The sequence below is a fragment of the Vicia villosa genome, linkage group LG7 (genome assembly GCF_029867415.1).
Source record: "Vicia villosa cultivar HV-30 ecotype Madison, WI linkage group LG7, Vvil1.0, whole genome shotgun sequence".
Lineage (NCBI taxonomy): Eukaryota > Viridiplantae > Streptophyta > Magnoliopsida > Fabales > Fabaceae > Vicia > Vicia villosa.
Window position 1 is genome coordinate 123,667,473 of NC_081186.1, and position 20,954 is coordinate 123,688,426.

Genomic DNA, 20,954 nt, shown 5'->3' on the forward strand with positions numbered 1-20,954 from the left:
TGCTTTAGTCTCACGCTATTAGATTCACTACAACAACATACATATGTAAGGTTTACTCTTATCAATTCAAAATTTCAAACAATATATCTCAGTTTTACATCTGCAAACTAAAAATTGCTTCTTAAAATATTTTTTTTGAAAGCAAGAGACTAATATTAAAAATCAACCACCAACTGGTTCAACAAGTACAAGACCAAAACCAAAGAAAATTACAAACCGATTGCAACTTTAAGATAAGTAAAACAATGGGTTATTGCTAAACTCATAGAAATTACAATAGGAATGAGTAATTTTCCCTATGAAAGACCACCTCCACATTAAGGCCTTAACACTCCAAACCACATCCCTCGAGTTCCAAGAAGCATTGTTGAAGACTATATCATTCCTTCGAAGCCACAAACTCCAAATAATAGCCAACCAAAAGATTCCCTCCTTTCCCTTTTTGACTTTCTTTTTCCGGCAAAATGAACTCCAATGACAAAACCCCTCCTTAAAATTCGTAAAACTTTGATAGTTCATTCCTACCCAATCGGACATCTCCCTCCAAACAATAACTGAATTCCGACAAGATAAGAAGGAGTGTAATAACGATTCATGACAATCACCACAAAAAGCACATTCTAAATTCGAGGAAGAATTGAGAATACCTTTGCGAAGAAGAGAGTCTTTCGTCGGGAGCTTATTGAGAAAGCACCTCCAACCAAACGCCTTCACTTTTGCGGGCGCCTCCACCTTCCATATAGCGCTAAAAGCCGAATGGAAGCGATCATCCGGGCCAGGAGGAATATGCTGCAAATTCAACCAATTATAACAAGAAGAGACGGCAAAGATGCCATCCACACCATGCTGCCACCTAGCCGTGTCGGGGCTGTCCGGCCGCAAAACCGGTGCACCATCCAGCATCAAACAAAGGCGGTTGACATCATCACTAATTTGTAGCGGAGCGGCTGCCGGAATACTGAAGTCCCCCCAAATCCACCTCCCTTCTCTCCATCCTCCCATAGCACCTATTGAAGCGTTTTGCAAAAGAGAAACATTAAAAAGACCCAGGAAGAGGTTCTTTAAAATTCCTCCGTTCAACCAATTACCATGCCAAAATGATGTATAAAAACCGTGCCCAACCTGAAAAATAAAATTGTTAGTAAAAAAATCAATTGGAAGCTTGTTCCCCAACGAAGCTAAATCAAAGTTACAGTTTTTGTAATATGATCAAATAATCAATTTAGAGTGAACAAATGAGGAAAAAGCTACCCCATTGTATTGAAGACTTACCACCAAAAAAATACAATTGTAACCGTGTGGAAATGTAATTACACATACTCATACAAACCATAAATATTACACACATCGAACGAAACAGATTCATACACAACTGGAAATGCGTTATGTAGAATGCAATCATAAGGAAAGGCGCACCGCGCACAGACCAAAAATACATAAGTCAGAAACGCATCAAACCAATACTGCGAGTTATGTAGTAAACCAGAAGCATTTAATCACGCAGCAGCACAGAATTGCATAAACTAGAAAAATCACGTAACAACATTAACGCACAAGTGCAGATATAAATTAAACAGAATATGCAGAAACAGAAATCAAAATGCCGCAGAGAAATTGAAAAATTAGATCGCAAGAGAATTGATTATGGAGTTCAGTTCATTAAGACTTACTTCACGGGGAGAGAGCAACACATTCATTGTCGACCATATTGAATTTAAAGCTTCATAAATTTTACTTTGGAACTAATGATGATAGCATCCAATTTCAAAACTATTAAGCATTTATGTCTTTACATTGAAAAGAAATTTACAGTTGTGTCTTTTAAAGTAAAACAAAAAAGTTATCTATTAGTTTAAAGATCTATCAACAAGCACAGATGGAATCCAGGGAGAAAAAAGTCGAACACCAATCATCATTTCACCAGCCCGTATACCTTTCACCATACAAGTCAAAATGAACAAAAAATTTTCGTAAGTACAATTATGATATAGGAAAAAGTTAATCACATATGATTCATTTTGTACATAAATTTCTTATCATGGGATTCAAGATTCACAGTGTTCAATGAGCTAGAAGCTTTTACACATGTTAAGGGCTAAAGTTTATCTCAATGTTGTAAAGCATCTACTAGCTATAAGCACACATAAAACAAAACCCACCATGAACGGAGCCTAAGATTTAATTATTTCTTCCATTGTTAGGCTCCTATATTGACTTCAAAATAAAATTCAAATGGCCAATAACTTTCATTCAATTCAAGAAGTAATCCAATCTTTTTTATATAGCATCCACTTAAGTTATGGCTAGATAAAATCATGTTACGTATCTACAATTTGTTACTTTAAGTAAGAATTTTATAATTTATGCACTGCAAGTAATTATAACAAGAGAATGATGGATGCAAAAACGAAATTACTAAACCAAAAAAATTCTCTTCAAAAAGTTGAATGCAGGCACGTCTAACCTTAATCAATGTATGATGTCAACCTTTGTTGAAGGAGAGTTTTGGAGCAAAAATTCCACTAGTAAATCAGGTAGGTTTGATTAATACTGTTTCTTTTTTACTTTAAGCAACTTCAAGTTACACAAGGAGGGGAGATGAACCTTGAATAAGTCAAGAACTAAAGAAAGAATCTAAGCAAACAAGGTGAAATAGTATGAGTTTAAAACAAGTGAAATCTTTTACAAAATTTATAAATACAATAGAAAAGTACATATGCCATAAAGTACCTGAAGAGTCGATGAAGAAACCATCATTGACTTAACATTAACAATCTCAACCAGACAGTTGAGTAGAAACAACGAATACTCCGCAGAATTTGACATCAAGCTTAGATCAATGTCTATGTGTTCAATAGAAGACAAATTGCTTTTTCTCCCATAGATTTTGTGAAAAGGAGAACCATTAAAAGAAAATATACAAAGATTTGGAGTACATAACTTAATTTCACCACAATCATCGCAAGGATAATAGCCGGTGAGTATAGTTATACAGACAAGTGAGGTACTCGATATGCAGAGGTTTTGTACTCGACAATTTTCAATAATCAAAGTATTCAATTTGTGTAATGCCGAAAAAGGCTCGATACGGCCATCGTCGCCAACAGGAAAGGTGAAGAAATGCAGATGCAATTCAGTTAATGGTGGCAAATTCAGAGAATAAGGAAATAATTCTCTCCTACCATAAAATTCAGGGTAAACAAGTTTAAGAGATGTCAAAATGTGAGATGAAAATAGGGTCGGAGGAAAATGTTGAATCTCACAAGTGACATAGATGTCTACCTTCAGGACATTATGTGAAATAGCGTAGTTTATGACTCTTTTGAGTAGGTGAGGCTGGACCAAACCATGACGGTGAAAAGTGAGAGTGTGTAGTGTTGTTGAGTCATCTCGAAAAAACAAAACCCGAGTTACAGATTTGGTGAAATCCTTGAAATACCTAAAGTTATAGGAGCTTAATTTTAGAGTGGGAAGACGCTTCCAGAGAGAGTTCCATCTCGGAATAGTATGCAAGTTTGAACGGCGGGTTTGGCGCCTAAAAAGGAGAGAATGTGAAGTAGAATACAATCAGGTAAATCACTTAATCTGTCTAGTTTTTTATCCTTTTTCTCTTCATTGTGTTTGTATCAGAAACTGGGAAACAAAATAAACAAGAATTTGGAAGCGTTATATGGCAAATTGATGATTTATTTCGAAATGAAATTTATTAAAGAAATGAGAATACCTGTGATGAATGGTCGAATGGGATTTCAAAAAACGCAACCTTGAGAGATACCTTCTGCCGCTGCTTTTCACCGTCTAATGGGATTTTTTGGTGTTTCTTTGTTATGGCGGCAAGAGAGACTTATTTATTTAGTACTAATTTTCAATATTTTTTATTAAAATTAATTTATCTCGAGAGTCTCTTGGAAAGTTATCTCTTTTGTATTAGAGTATACACTCTTCTTCTCTCATATATAAAATATATTATATTAGGTCATTTAATAATATTTAATAAAAAAATTTAAAAAAAAATTAGCAATTGAATCATCGCCAATAACACAATGGTTTTGCGTTTTGATTAGCAATTTATAAAATTGGTTAATGACAAAATCTATATTACTGTTATAAAAATAATTTTATAAATAAAAATATTTTTCTAAATATTATTATTTTATTAAAAAATATTATTTATCATATAAATACGTAGTGGTGTAGAATATCATTACTTCTAAAATATTTGTTATCACTTAACCTATTATTTATGTCTTGATTTAACAGAGCACATCATGATACTTATAACATCAGAAAATTTAAGTTTTACGACATTTTTTTTGCCGTGACGGTTTTGGCCGTCACAAAATAAGGGTTGTAGAATACTATCTAGTAGAAAACAAAAATGGTTTTTCTAACCTATGCAATATTGCATAGGATAAGGGCAATTAATAAACCATTTCTTTCCATATAAATTATCATATTAATTATTTTTCTGTTAAAAAATAATCTGTTATATTTTCTCTCTCCTACCCAATTAATGGATGAACATCAGTAAATATAAATATGGTAATTTATATTTAAAAAAGTGGTGTATTAATTGTCTCTTATCTTATGCAAGGTTTCATAGCTTAGAAAAACCCAAACAAAAATTAAATAATATAGATGAAAAAGGATATTTATTGTCACTTATCAGTTATGTGAATAATTCCATAATGGTTCTTGTTTTTTTTTATTATTGATTCCTTCACTATAATGAAACCAATCATATTGACAACCGTGAGTTTTTAAGGGTTTCAAAATTCATAAGTTTCTCATCAAACTCAGCAAATTCAAGTAGCGTCTTCTTACTTCTAAAAGCCGCTAAGAGTATGATACTTCTTACAATTCAGAGTTCTTCAAGAAAGGAAATTGAGAGGATTTATAAAAAGGATAAGCTTAACACCATATCATATGATACTTCTAAAAATAAAGCAATAAACACAAAAGTAGTAAGAGCAATACCCTTGCAGCACACAATACAGCAATTATAGAGAAATGCGCACTGACCAAAAATACGTAAGTCAGAAACGCATTAAACCAATACTGCGAGTTATGTCGTAAACCAAGAGCACTTAATCACGTAGCAACACAGAATTGCATAAACTAGAAAAATCACGCAACAACATTAACGCACAAGTGCAGAAAATGCAGATATAATTGAGCATAATATACAGAAACAAAAATCATAATGCAGCCGAGAAATTAACAGAAATTGAAAAATAAGAACAAAAGAGAATTGATAACGGAGTTCCGTCCATTAAGAATTACTTCACGGGGAGAGAACAACTCATTCATTGTCAATCATAAAATATGAATTAAGATTACAAAATTATAACCCTTTGAATTGTCTCTTTCAATGTTCAACATGAACAAACAACACAAACAAGCCTTTCATTCAACTGCTCAAATTTCTGACAAAATATTAAATATCACAATGACTCGAGTAGTTTATGTCTTTACATTGAAAAGAAATTTAAAGTTGTGTCCTTTATGCAAGATCAACCACACAAGAGGTACGAAATAGTAAAACAAAAAGTAGAACACCAATCATCATTTCACCAGGTCCGCATACCTTTACTGCACAAGTCAATGACATAGGAAAAAGACTCATAAGTACAATTATGATACAGGAAAAAGTTAATGACATATGATTCATTTTGTACACAAATTTCTTATCATGTGATTCAAGATGCACGATGTTCAATGAGCTAGAGCTTTTACACATGCTAAGGACTAAAGTTTATCTCAAAGTTGTTAAGGATAAAAACATGTTACTTTATATTAGTAGACATGTACAATTTGTTACTTTAAGAATTTTATAATTTATGCACTGAAAGTAATTTTAACCAGAGAACAAAGGATGTAAAAACAAAATTACTAAACCAAAAAATATCTCTTTAAAACCTTGAAGGGAGGCACGTCTAACCTTAATCAATCTAAGATTTCAACCTTTGTTGAGGGAGAGTTTTGAAGCAAAAATTCCACTACTAAATCGGGTAGGAACGAAGATTGTTTCTTTTTTACTTTAAGTGACTTCAAGTTACACAAGGAAGGGAGATCAACCTTAAATAAGCCAGGAACTAAAGAAAGAACCTAAGCAAACAAAGTGATATTGTATGAGTTAAATACAATCATATCTTTTACAAAATTTATAAATACAATAGAAAAGTAAATATGCGATAAAATACCTGAAGAGTCTGTGAAGAAACCGTCATTGACTTAACACTAACAAGCTCAACCAGGAAGTTGAGTAGAAACAACGAATACTCCGCAGAATCTGACATCAACCTAAGATCAATGTCTATGTGTTTAATAGAAGACAAATTGTTTTTGCTCCCATAGAGTTTGTGAAAAGCAGAACCAATAAAAGTAAACATACAAAGATTTTGAGTACATAACTCAATTTCACAACAATCATCGGGAGGATAATCACGGGTGACTATAGTTAAACGGACAAGTGAGGTACTCAATATGCAGAGGTTTTGTACTTCACATTTATCAATAATCAAAGTATTCAACTTGTGTAATCCCGAAAAAGGCTCGGCACAACCATCATCGCCAAATGGAAAGGCGAACGAATGCAGATGCAATTCAGTTAGTGATGGCAAATTCAGAGAATAAGGAAGTAATGCTCTCATATAGTAAAAGTTAGGGTGAACAAGTTTAAGAGATGTCAAAGTGTGACACGAAAATAAGCTTGGAGGAAAGTGTTGAATCTCACATTTGACATTGATTTCTAACTGCTGGACATTATGTGAAATGCCGTAATTTAGGACTCTTTTGAGTAGGTGAGGCTCAACCAAACCATGACGGTGAAAAGTGAGAGTGTGTAGTGTTGTTGAGTCATCTCGAAGAGACAAAATCTGAGTTACAAATTCGGTGAAATTGTAATACCTATAGTTGAAGCAGTTTAATCGAAGAGTGGGAAGACGCTTCCAGAGAGAGTTCCATCTCGGGGACAGTATGCAAGTTTGAACCGTGGGTTTGGCGCCTAAAAAGGAGAGAATGTGAAGGAGAATACAATCGGGTAAATCACTTAATCTGTCTTTAGACTCTAGGTTTTCATCCATTTCTCTCTTCTTTGTGTTACTCTAAGAAAATGGGAATGATGATCGCCCCTGCTTGGGATTTTGCAATGTTTCCTGGTTATGGCGGCAAGGAGTCCCTTATTTAAAATTTTCAGTACTTTACTTTTTTAAATTAACTTTTTCATCAGTTATTAGCGTTCAAACATTCCCATCCGTTTCTCTTGCTTTTTTCTTTTTATTGTAAACAAACGTATTAAAATATAATGAATTTTGTGATATGTATTAATGGACAGTAATTTAATTTTAGCATTAAATAAAATATTTGACAAATGTGACACAATTAATATATAATTATATAAAATAAAAATCATTTAAACAAAATAGAAAACGAAACAAACATTGCTTTTATTCGAAGATCTCACACACAATAACAAATTTGGCACATTGAATATTAAATAGATAATATTAAAAGAATAAACATAATCAATAGTATTTAAACATTTAAAAATTTTGAAGTATAAAAGTCACAAACACAAAAATATCTTGTTATAAAACTCACAATTTATAAGTTATTTTTAATAAAATATGATCAAATAAAATTAATGTCAAATCATTTAACATAAATTTCAATGAGGCATCTTTTTCTAGCCAAAAATAGATGCATATATAATAACATTAAAATAAATAAATAAATAATATTGAATTGAATTAAATTAAAATAGCAAACAATTGATTCTTTCCAAATAAATGGAATTTCATAATATGCTTTAAAGAACTAAAATTAATTTTATTTGGACATCAAAATGAATAAATAAATAAATAAATAAAGCATTGTTGCTCTTATATAGTTTAGTATTTTTCAAGGAGAACTTTTTCATTGATTAGAATAAACCCTTCCAATTAGACATATAAATTCCTCTCGAGATCTATTGCTTTTATAAATAAATAAAATTGAAACAATTTGCATAAGATAAATATTTAGCTTAAATGCACATTTGTTCATTTTATTTTCAAATTTTTTTAAGTGTTAGTCACTCCATTTTCAAATTTTTTTAAGTGTTAGTCCCTCAAAGGGTTGGCTCAGTTGGCAAATGAGCTTTCTCCAAAAAGGGACGGAACCGGCTAGTACCCGGGTTCGATTCCGGTTGGAGTCAAAAACGCCCTGGGCCACAGTGCCGTCGCCTCCGAGCCCGGGTCCGGATTAGTCACGTGGGGCCCCTTTCCCCCGCGGATACCGGTCGGTTAACACCAAAAAAAAAAGACAATTTTTAAGTCCTTAAACTTTATCTTAAGATTTTCATGGTCTCCTTTCATCTACGGCCTCATTAATGACGTGACATGTGAACCGCGTCAAATATTTTGGATTTTTTTAAAATTTAATTTTAAGTTTTAAAAATTATTTTTAGTTATTAAAAAACATTTTAAATTAAGATTAATTGGAATATAAATCACGTATGTCATCCATGTTTGAACTCTACATTCGTCTTCACCCTCGTTCCTTCTGAAAATTCCATAATGTTTCCTTCATAACTTTCCTCCTTCCACAAATTTAAAATGTCTCAAAAATATGTTTCTAATGCTAGCTACAGAAATCGTTCATTGAGGAACGAATTGTCATTGTGGTATCGGATCCATTGATAACAGCGTGGACTGATTCAAACTCATGATGTCGTTTCTATGGTTGTGGGATGTACAAGGTATTATTTCGTTTATGTTTATTCTAGTGCTGATGCACGAATGCTCAATTGATGTATTTTCCTTCTTCTCCATTAATATCTGTAGCTTCAAGGTTACAAAAAGTGTAGCAACTTTGTCTGGTTGGACGAGGAAATGAATCCAGGGACAAAGGAAGTGATTTTGTCATCACTGCAGAATTTAATGATGGGAAGCAAGGGGTTAAAGATTCTTGGAAAATATTTTATTGCCTCAATTTATTATTTTCATTTATTCTCCATTAAGGAGAGAATTAATTATAATTATTATATTTCTACTATACAAACAGCCAAGAACTGAGGAATAAAATTAGAATAGCATTTTATAATTTCATTCTTTTCAATATGGTATCAAGAGCACTAGGTTACGATTGTTGTAAAGCTTTCCGCAACTAGTGGGAGATTGTTGGTTTAAGTTTTAGAGGCTAATACTAGTGGAAGATTGTTGGTGTAAGCCCTAGAGGGCAAACCCGTTTTTTGTTTGACCAGCTTTCTTACCCAGTCCGCTTCACATACCCATTTAGCCCCCTATGGAAAATCAGAACAACAGGTGGTCTTCCCTAGCACATGCCTACATCGGATCCAACCATGGCGAACAACTACCACCTGAGTCGGGTGGTGGCCACGATGGTCGTTCATTTCAAGCTAGTAATTCTGATCAAGGGCGGAAAATCTCTTTGACTTAGCTTCCACTCACTACGGAACAATTAGACAAACTATACAAACTCCTCGACTCTCCAACTCTTTCTTGCTCTATAGCAACAAAAAGTACTTTGGCATTGCTTAGTGTCAGTCCCAGACATACTTGGATAGTAGATTCAGGTGTCTCTGATCACATGACAGGTGAATCTACTTTGTTCTCTTCATATAGTCCATGTGCAGGTAATCTAAAAATAATAATTGCATATGGCTCTTTTTCAGCCATTGTAGGTAAAGGGTCAGTTGCGTTGTCTCCAGTGTTAATTCTTAAAAATGTTCTTCATGTTCCAAACTTATCATGTAATTTAATTTCTGTCAGTAAATTAGCCCAAGATATGAACTGTCAAACTAATTTTTTCCTATCTCACTATGTCTTTCAGGATTTGAACTCGGAGAAGATGATTGCAGTATTAAGGAGAGAGGAGGACTATACTACCTTGACGTTGGATCTGCATCACAACTACCTTAAAAAACAATAAGTGTCTGCTTTGAGTCTTTTTCTATTTTGAATAATAAAGATGACAACATTATGGTATGCCATTTAAGATTAAGTCATCCTAGTTTTCGTTACTCAAAACACTTGTTTCCTAAGTTATTCCATATTAAAAACTTGTCTTCGTTTATGTGAAGCATGTGAGTTTGCAAAGCATCATCGTTTCCAATTTTCAATATAGCCTTATAAACCATCAAAACCATTTTCTATTATTCATAGTGATGTTTGGGGCCCTAACCATACAAGTACACTCTATCTCAAAAAATGGTTTATCACATTTATAGATGACCATACAAAAGTATGATGGGTGTACTTGTTAAAGGGGAAATCAGATGTTTGTCAGGCTGTAAAGATTTTTTGTAAAAAGGTGCAAAACCAATTTCAAACAAATATCCAAGTCTTTAGAATTGATAATGGCAAAAAATATTTTAACACTATCCTAGATGATTTTTTTTCTAAAAATGGGATTGTACATCAAAGTCCATGTCATAATACTCCTCAACAAAATGGAGTTTCCGAAAGAAAAAATAGACATTTATTGGAGGTTGATAGAGCTCTATTTTTCTCAAATAAAGTACCAAACTATTTGTGGGGCGAAGCTGTTTTAACAGCTGCATATTTAATTAACAAAATGCCCTCCAAAATTCTCAATTTTCAAACTCCAATTAATACCTTCAAAGAATGTTTTCCTAGAACTCGTGTTTTAACTAATCTAACATTAAAAAAATTTGGTTGCACAACTTTTTTCATGAACATAAAAATGTTGGAAAACTTGAACCACATGTTATAAAATGTGTGTTTGTTAGATACTCTCCAACCCAAAAAAGATATAAATGTTTTGATCCAAAAACAAGAAATGTTTTTCACTATGGATGTTAAAATAAACCTTTTTTTATGACACTCATCTTCAAGGGGGGATATAAAGGAAGACTTGTTTCAAATCGAAGACATGATTTTTTAAATAATTTATCTTTTCATGTATCACAAATTTATGAGACTTCTGCACCAATAGAAAATGGCCATGATTCTTTACTTGATCCTACACCTGTTATGAGTAAGAAACTTTGTGAATTCGAGCTTACATTTTCTCATGTAGAAAACAATGAGAATCCTGATAATGATGATCTAATTGAAATGCCATAAAATATTGAGTCACTTCAAAAAAAACATATTTGAATTAGGAAATGGGACTTGAAAAGGGAAGGTTTTTGTGAAAAAACGCCACAAAGGAATGGATGAGTCCACATCTCAACACTGTCAGGAATCTGAACGGAGGAATAATCAATTGCCTAAAAATAGGAAAGGTGAGTCCATCTTTATTTCTGAAAGTCATATTTTGTATCCTGATATAGATGATCATGTTGCCATTAGAAAACCTGTTAGATCTTGTACTAAGCACCCCATGTCCAATTTTATATCATATTCAAATTTGTCTTCATCTCTGTCTGCCTTTACCTCAAAATTGTCTAGTGTGGAAATTCCAAAAAATCTACAGGTTGCTCTATAAATTCCAAAGTTGAGGGAAGTTGTACTTGAGGAGATGAAAGCTCTTGAAAAGAACAAAACTTGAAGTTTTACAACACTACTAGATGGAAAGAAGACACTTGGTGGCCAAAGGTTTTACTCAGACCTATGGTATAGACTACTCAAAGACATTTGCTCCTGTTATAAAACTCACACTGTCAAAATTCTTTTATCTCTTGTTGATAACTTGGATTGGCCCCTACATCAGTTAGATGTTAAGAATGCCTTTCTTAATGGCGATCTAGAAGAAGAAGTATACATGGACATTCCTCCTGGCTTTGAAAACAAATTTGGATCAAATGTATACAAACTAAATAAGTCTTTATATGAATTAAAGCATACCCCTAGAGCTTGGTTTGAAAACTTCACTCTGTCCAGGAAGAAACAAGGGTACATTCAAGATCAGCCTGACCACACCTCGTTCACAAAGTTCTCCCATGATGGAAAATTTCTTTCCCTAATTGTTTATGTTGAAGATATTGTCCTTACTGGAGATGATATAGTTGAAATGGCAAGAGTAACTAGAGATATTAGCAGTAGACTTTGAAATCAATGACTTAGGATCCATGAGATATTTTCTTATTATGGAGGTTGCTTGGTCGAAGAATGGTATTGTGGTTTCACCGTAAAAATAAATTCTAGATTTATTGAAAGAAACAGGAATGTGTGGATGTCGTCCTATAGATAACCCTATGGATCCTAATGCTAAACTTTAGGGAAAAGGTAATATTTTTGTTGATACTGGAAGATATCATAGATTGGTTGGGAAACTGATTTATTTGTCAAACACCCGACCTGGTATTGCTTTCTCAGTTTGTGTAGTAAGTCAATTTATGCATTCTCCTTATGAGGGACATCTTAAGGTAGTCTACAGGATACTAAGATATCTAAAATGAAATCCTGGAAAAGGCTTACATTTTAAGAAAACAAGTGAAAGAAATGTGTCTATCTTCACCGATGTTGATTGGGCAGGTTCAATCACAGATAGAAGATCAACCTCTGGATATTGTACCTATCTTTGGGGTAATCTTATGACATGGAGGGGCAAGAACCAAGGAGTTGTAGCAAGAAGTAGTGCAGAAGCCGAATTTAGAGCTATGTCTTAAGGTATTTGTGAAGGATTATGGATCCTTAGAGTCCTAGAAGAACTTAAAATGAAAATTGAGCTTCTATTGAAATTATACTCTGACACTAAAGTTGTCATTAGCATAGTTCATAACCCAATTTAACATGATAGAACCAAGCATATTAAGATTGATCGACACTTCATAAAGGAAAGGTTAGATGCTGGAATCATATGTCTCCCTTTTGTAACGTCAAGTCAGCAAATTGCAGATATCCTGACCAAAAGTTTGGCAAGACCTACCTTTAAGCATTTGATAGACAAGTTGGGCATGATAGATATCTATGCATCAACTTGAGGTGGGTGTTGGAAAATATTTTATTTCCTTATTTTAGTATTTTTGTTTATTCTCCTTTATTTTCCTTTATTCTCCATTAAGGAGATAATTAATTATGATTATTGTATTTTTACTATATAAACCAGCCTACAGCTGAGGAATAAAATTAGAACAACATTTTATCATTCTTTTCAATAAAGATGATATCACGAAAGATGAAGAAATAAGGATGAAGATGAAATTATTGAAGAAATAGTTGAAGTTTAATTGGTCGATAACCATATTAGTGTTAATTGCATTACTTTCTCCAATAATAATGAAATGAAGTTCAACTACTTTAAGTGTTCAAGTGTTGTTTAGGTTAAGTGTTTTTGTATGTAGTTGTTCAAATGTTGTTTAGTTTATGCCCAAGTGTTGTTCAGTGTAAGTGTTATATCAGTTTAGGCTCAAGTGTTGGTTAGTTGTAACAGATATGTTCAAGTGGTTTGTTATGTAATTTGACCCTTGATGTTGGAATGGATTTTATATTGATTTGACAGTTGAAACAATTTGTTTATTTTGGCATATATTTAAGTTTACAGCTTATACCAGTTGACATTACTATTAAGCTTATAACAATGTAGCTTATAACTATGTAGTTTGCACCAGTTGACATTAATATTAACCACTTGCTGCTTATAACAATATAGCTTATACCACTTGATGTAATTTTGGCAACTTTTTAAGTTGTAACTTATACCAGCTTATACCAGATGACAAATGTAGTTTAACACTTGTTGTAATATAACTTTATGTAATATAACATAACAAATGTAATTTAACATAACTTGTTCTTTTCCCTGATAATAAAATTCATTTAAACATAGTGATCCATGATTGACCAAAGTGTTTCCTAACATACCATATTACAATAAAAAAAATGTCAGAAATGCTAAATGCATCACTACAGACATAGTGGTTCCTAACAGAATATGTTACAATCAAAAAATACATAATGGTTCCTAATTTCATCTAAATCTAATCTTTGCTTGCTTTAGGTGCTTGAGACCCCTGTCCAATTTCAGCTTGAGTTTCCTCTGCCTTCTTTGCCTTTGTTGTAGACTTTGTAGTCTTTACCTTCTTAATCGTGTGGCCTCCTTTTGGTATTGTTCTATCAGTTACTCTCTTACCCTTACAAGTTCTCTTGTTGTGACCCATTTGACCTCATTTATTACAAGTTATTGTTGCAAATTTCCTTGATAGTACATGCGGGTTCTTTGGATCATCAGTTGTCTTGTTTCTCAACTTTTTTGGACGTCCAATTGCTCTTCTCATAACCGGAGGGCAAATTGGCACATGATCAATAGTAGGCCATAATTGTGGTCCATTTGCGGGAAACAAAATATTAAAATATATCTTCTCAAATGATGAATCATAATGTATCACATCCAAATATCATAATATAGTCATAATATATAATACCTATAAAAATGTGACACATAATTTTTCAGTTTTTTTATGTTCCAAATGCAAGAAATTACATGACAGCAAGGGATTCCTGTTAAATCCCACTTTCTTCAGCTACATGTTTCATTTTTAAGATTTACACAGTATGTCTTAATCCCTTTGGTCACCCCAAATGTTGAGAGATCATCATCACCATGCCATGTTGGAGTCCACCCTTGTGCGTGTTTTTTGTTCTTCTCAATAAGCACTTGGATTCTAGGACAGATACTTCCTTCATAACACTGTAATAAATCCTTTTGTTTTGTTATCCTCTCTGTAATATTGTGTTTGATTCTCTCCAATAAGTTGATAATATGATTGTCTCTATGCTCTAATATTTCCCTGTTAAAAGCCCCACACATGTTGTTAACTTGAATATCACATTTTGTGTAAGTCTTGAAGTGTGATCTTGTCGAGAATTTTGCAGGGGTGTCCATCATGTCCTTCCATGCACCTTCATTTAACAATTTCATTTTCTCCATTCATCTTTCTCATAATCGTATTGTATTTTCTCTAGTTGCAATACACATTCCCTTCTTTAGCTCTAAACCTGAATACTTCTTCTTCTTCCAATTACCATAAAGATGTTTAACACAAAGTCTCTGCTCCACATGGGTACTTAGGCCTTGGATAACAGAACCAACCCGTGGCACATGTAATATAAGACAACACTAATTGAATTCACTTATAATGAATAGCATAAATTATAACACCAAGAAAGTACATAAGACATAATGAATAAACTCATATACCTTATGTTGGTCAGAAATAAAGTCATAAGCTCTTTGATTGAATGCACTTAAATATTCTAGAAGTATATATATATATATATATATATATATATATATATATATATATATATATATATATATATATATATATATATATATATATATATATATATATATATATATATGAACCACTCTTATAAATCTTTGGTCTCAGCTTCAACCACTGCATATGTAATTGGATAGATTTGATCATTACCATCTCGGCCTACTGTTGTACCCCAATGTTGTCCCTCATACATTTCATACATTCATTTATCCATCTGCATAATTTGAAGATAAGGTGGTTAACTTTTCGATCCCTGGTCTGTTACATGGTATGTTACCTTGTCAGTTACCTGGTCCGTAATTAGGGATGTCAATGGGGCGGGGCGGGGACGGGGGGATACAATCCCATCACAATCCCCGCCATTGAATTTATTCCCCATCCCCGCTTCATATCCCCGCTTCGGGGGGCTTTTGTCCCCCATCCCCGTCCCCGCGGATCCCCGCGGGTCCCCACGGATCCCCACGGTTCATACGGAGATCTATAAACATGATTTTTTTTATATATTATTTTAAACAAAATTAATAGTAAAAGCTTCAAAAACAAACCAATAAATATATTGTTTTTACAATATTTAATCTATAATATCGAACAAAATTTTCAAACTAAAAAAAATGAAAAAATCATTTATATCACTATTTTACTAACAATACATATATATTTTAAATTTGTGTATAAGATTAATTATATAAAATATCAAATAAACTTACATAATAATTTAAAATTATATATAAATTTAGGACGTTATGCTATTTTATTTGGGGCGGGGACTCCACGGGGCAGGGGATATTTACGCCACCCCCGTCCCCGAAGTGCCTTCGGGGAGACTTTGATCCCCATCCCCATCCCCGCGGGGGAAAATTTCCCCATCTTTGGGGCCCCAAACAGAGAATCCCCACGGAGATCCCCGCTAACGGAGGCAAGTTGACATCCCTAGGTCCGTTATCTGGTTTGTTACTTGGTCTATTACTTGGCCTGTAACCTGCCTCGTTACCTGGTTCGGACCTAGTTTTTGACCTGGCTTGTTTCGTCTCATTTTAAATCGATTTTTCATCTATTTTATCATGAATCATCCATGTTCATATTTAAAAAGTCAAAAGTCAGACATTTTACATATTTTATATATTTTAGTTTTTTATTCATAATCTCAAAAAAAAAAATTATATAGTGAAAGTTATTTTCATTTTTGAAATTAAATATAGTTTCAACAGCGGAATTATATAAAAGTAGTTGAATAGTTTCATTCTAGATTTTTTTTTCAAGTTTTTAAATTTATTGCAACTTTCTAGTTTCGATAGCAAAATTAGTTTAAGGGGTAAGATTATAACATTACAATATTTTAATATGCTTTAATTTTGATTTTTGAATATCTTTTATTTTGTAAGTAATATTTTAACTTATTTAGGATGTCACATTTGATTATTTTGATGCTAATTTTTATAAGTTGAGAGTATTTTATGCAATTCTAAGTTATAGTGTAATGTAACTTTGGTTTTTGCAAATATATTTATAATGAATTTTATCGTGCATTTAAACATTTGATGTTTAAAAAAACAGCAGTAATATGTTAAATTATTTATTATGAATAAATGTATCATGATACAGTTATGGTTTAGGCTAAATTCCACCCAAACCGAACCATGTACACCACTAGAAGATGATAAAGAGTAACTAGTAGTGATCCAAAAACAAAATGTTTAGAGAGACTTTACTTTTAACACACAGCATAGCATGGTCAGAGATGCTAGGCTCCATAACATGAACCTCATTACTCAAATCCTGTTGGAACCATTCTCTATTAGCCATAGCCCTGTCAATACAAAAATATATTGTCCCTTGAGTATGCTTGTTACACCAAGTGTACCTATCCCCTTTCCTATCCAATTCAGCAAGCCCACAATGAGTCATCATGTTCATTAACAAGGTTACTGAGATTGATGAGTACAGAAGCCAGGTTGATAGCAAGTGGAGCATGGACCCTAACCATAGCCTTTGGAGCAAGCTGATGAAAATTCAACCTATCATTAGGAATGTGAGTAAGCCTTTCCAAGGGATTCATAGACAGATTGAGCAGGCCAGGAATGATCTTAAGGAAATTCAAAACCACATTGTGAATGATAAACATAATGAGGGTCTGAGTAGGAGAGAAAAGAAACTGACTAAGAAGCTTTTGGAGCTGAATTCTGGTTAGGAGCATGTCATGAGACAAAGGGCAAAAGTTAAGTGGATTAGACTTGGAGATGGAAATAACTCATATTTCCATGCAACTGTTAAAAGCAAACAGAGCCAAATGCATATTCAAAAGCTTTGTAGAGAGGATGGGACTATTGTCACTAACCATGATGAGATCACTAATGAAGTCTTGCAGTTTTATGGAAATCTCATGGGGCAGTCAAAGCATAACTTAGAAGTTGTGGATATTACTGCAATAAGAAAAGGTAGACAACTCTTTGGGGACCAAAGAGTGATGCTACTTGAACCTGTGACTATGGCAGATATTGAGGCAGCTTTGAAGAGTATTGGAGACTTAAAGGCACCAGGTGTTGATGGCTTCAATTCCAAGTTTTTCAAAAGCTCTTGGAACATTGTCAAGCATGATCTTAGAAGTGTGGTTCAACAGTTCTTTGAAGAAGGGAAGATGGATAGAAGATGGAATAGAACTCTGGTGACTCTAATCCCTAAATACAGTGATGTTGTACAACAGTTTATAAAGTGATTGCTAAGATCATGGCCAAGAGAATGAGTAAAGTGCTCCCTAGTATCATTAGTAAAATTCAGGCTCCTTTTGTTCCTGGCCAAAACATTCATGACCACATCCTGTTAGCTTATGAGCTGGTGAAGGGCTATAGTAGGAAAGGTGGAATGCCAAGATGTATGGTGCAAATGGACATCCAAAAAGCATATGACTCAGTTGAGTGGGTAGCTGTCCAGAAGATTATAGCTGAAGTTGGTTTTCCCAGAAAATTCATTGATTGGACAATGCTTGCAGTTACTACTGTGAGCTACCAATTCAATGTCAATGGTACTTGTCATACCCCAAAATTTGCCCACACTTTTCAAAAATTCGAAGCTATTTCAAAAAATTGGATTTTATAAAATCTCAGGTTCATTTACATTGACATCCTGAATTTTATAAATATTCGATTTAAAGTCTATTTTAAAATATAGTAGTTTACTCTTAAATTGCTTATATTTTAATAAATAGAAAATGTTGGCCGATGCTTCATACACTTTCAATTGGCTTTTTATTTCGAATAAATAACATAGCACATGGTGATCTTAATCCGATGGTTATTCGGATTGTTCATTGTAAATTATACCAAACGACCAATTCACAAGCTTTCTAATTCATTTTTTTCCTCTGTTGATAATTCACGCAAAAATAAGGAACTTGTTTTCATGTACATAAAATTACAGGATCTCTTCACACGTACATATTTACTAACAATCTCCAAATTCTTTTATAAAACTTTTTTTTTTTCATACAAAGCCCTTTTACATTTCAAACCTTTAAAAACCTGACTCTTCATAAACTTTTTTCAAAACTAACATCCTCATGTCTAATCTACACTATGGTTTTGATAATTCCAGAAAAGAAAATATATATTTCATCATAATCACTTTTGATTTCTTTGAAAACTATATGAACCATAACATAAAAAATAGAGTTTTTTTTAATCTAAATCTGCAAACAGCATGACTCACTTTCTTAGGTTTTCAATCAATTCATAAGCAACAACATGTAGATCCATCACACAAACATATGAAACTGTTTGCAGGAAGAAATAAGAATCAGGAAAGTTGAATCGCAAAGAGGACAAAGCACCACATACGACGGATACAAACCCACCACACCGACACCGAAACTCTCTCCACGGCCAAGCCATCATCTTCAACGTCGCCATCACAGCCGCAGATGACGAAGCTCCGGCCATCCACCCAATGTCGCACTCCAGCCAACTCAGCTCATATACGACAACAACAATTCGCATCAGCGAAGCACAGCATCACCAGTAACAATTTGAACGGTAATTTCCCTTACCTCCTCTTATTTTGGTTGTTCATTGATAGACCTTAGACAAAGTAAAATGCAGAAAATTGAATTGCTTAGAAGAAAAACGTAAAACAGCTTGAACATTAATTTTTTCTCCCTACAACTGGAAAGTGAATCACGTGGGGAGCATTGGGAAGGAGGATTAGTAGTAATGGGTAGGTTGGCTGTGGCAGAGCGTTGGGCAGCGGGAAGGGATGAGGTGGCGGTGAGTGGTTGGTTAGAGGAAGATATCAGGGATTCTTTGGTTAAGGGATAAGATAAGGGGTGGGTTGGGGAATTTGGTTTGTCTGTAGAAGTCACGCAAGTGAGGTTAAGTGCACCATTGATGCAACGGTCAGATTTTAAAGTATGAGGCACGTGGCTGTTGGGGAGTGAGGGTGAATGTGGGGTTATAAAAGGAGGGTCAACCCTACTTGCACTTTCATTTGGTGAGTTTGAGTTAGAAGTGCAAGTACTTTGCAGAGAGCGTTCCAAGTTCCTCTTCTCGGTTGAAGGTTTCAGACCTTGTTGCATGTGTGTGTCGGCAGATCCGCAAATCTTTGCTTCAGGTAAGATATTCCTCTCCCTTACAAGTTGTGTTAAGTTCTGTTTCTGTGTTGGTGGCTTATTGGAGTGTGGTTGTTCTTGTTCTTGCAGAAAGATTTTGGATATGTGTAAAGGCAGATCCAGTGATTTGGAGTTAGATGATGATTCAAAGAATGGCCTTAACAAGGATACGTGCACAACAGGATGGATCTTGGAGGAAGAGGGTAGATCTAACTCATAAGCAACCTCACCAACGCGTTTAACAACCTTACAGGGACCGTGGTAGTACTTCGAAAGCTTCTGTGGGGATCTTCTGGTGACTGTTTGTTGTCGGTAAGGTCGGAGACGAAGAAGAACAGAATCACCAACGTCAAAGGTAAGCTCGCGTCTGCTCTTGTTGGCTTGAGTCTCCATTTGTTTTCTGCTCCTTTGTAGGTTGAGTCTGAGCTGATCCAAAATCTCTTTTCTTTGTTGAAGGGAAGAGTCTAAGGACTCAAGGGAAGCCGAGTCTTTGACGTAGTCCGGAATAGCTGGTGGTGGTCTACCATAAAGAGTCGTGAAAGGGGACATTTTGATTGCAGAATGGTAGGATGTATTGAACCAAAACTCAGCCAAATGCAAAAACTTAAACCACTGTTTCGGATGATCACTAACGAAACAGCGCAAGTAAGTTTCCAAACTTCTATTAACGACTTCGAATTGTCCGTCCGTTTCTGGGTGGTAGGCAGTGTTGAATTTTAATTTTGTTCCCTGTATTTTGAATAGTTGCTTCCATAAGGTACTTACAAACAATGGGTCCCTGTCAAAGACAATGGATTTGGGAATACCGTGGAGTCTACAAACTTCAACTAAAAAGCGAGCAGCGATGTCTTGAGCGGTAAAGTGGGTGGGAAGGGCAATGAAGTGGACGTATTTGGTGAGTCTGTCGCAAATCACCCAGATTACAGTATGACCGAAAGAGTTTGGAAGTTTTGTAATGAAATCCATGGTGAGTTCTTCCCAAACTTGTGCTGGAATTGGTAAAGGTTGAAGCAGTCCTTGTTTCTTTTGTGTCTGATATTTGCTTTGTTGACATACTGTACAGTGTTTAATGAAATCCTTAACGTCGCTGTGTAATCGGGGCCAGGAAAAAGAAGCTGTCAACCGTGCAACTGTTGGTTTGACTCCTGAGTGGCCAGAAGTTGG

The 20,954-nt window shown here is 34.2% G+C and overlaps 2 protein-coding genes and 1 pseudogene across 2 annotated transcripts; all 3 read right to left on the reverse strand.

Annotated features, from left to right (window-relative positions):
- Positions 1-228: 228 nt before the first annotated feature.
- LOC131620130 (uncharacterized) lies at positions 229-1,697 on the reverse strand. Its single transcript, XM_058891148.1, has 2 exons — positions 1,671-1,697; positions 229-1,122 (listed from the first exon to the last, which is right to left on the reverse strand). The coding sequence occupies exons 1-2, from the start codon at positions 1,695-1,697 to the stop codon at positions 229-231; spliced, it is 921 nt and encodes a 306-aa protein (XP_058747131.1).
- On the reverse strand, positions 993-5,807 carry LOC131620131 (putative F-box/FBD/LRR-repeat protein At4g13965; annotated as a pseudogene).
- A 139-nt stretch (positions 5,808-5,946) lies between these two features.
- Positions 5,947-7,085, reverse strand: LOC131620132 (F-box/LRR-repeat protein At4g14096-like). The gene is made up of 2 exons (XM_058891149.1): positions 6,204-7,085; positions 5,947-6,108 (listed from the first exon to the last, which is right to left on the reverse strand). The coding sequence occupies exons 1-2, from the start codon at positions 7,083-7,085 to the stop codon at positions 5,947-5,949; spliced, it is 1,044 nt and encodes a 347-aa protein (XP_058747132.1).
- Between the last annotated feature and the right edge of the window lie 13,869 nt (positions 7,086-20,954).

Excerpts from the sequence above, each read along its gene's own strand:
- LOC131620130 (XM_058891148.1), bottom strand. The coding sequence starts at position 1,697 with ATGAATGTGTTGCTCTCTCCCCGTGAA. Across the intron at positions 1,123-1,670 it reads TGTTGCTCTCTCCCCGTGAA|GTTGGGCACGGTTTTTATAC; the intron begins GTAAGTCTTAAT and ends TTTATTTTTCAG.
- LOC131620132 (XM_058891149.1), bottom strand. The coding sequence starts at position 7,085 with ATGGATGAAAACCTAGAGTCTAAAGACAGATTAAGTGATTTACCCGAT. Across the intron at positions 6,109-6,203 it reads TTTCTTCACAGACTCTTCAG|GTTCTTTCTTTAGTTCCTGG; the intron begins GTATTTTATCGC and ends TTGTTTGCTTAG.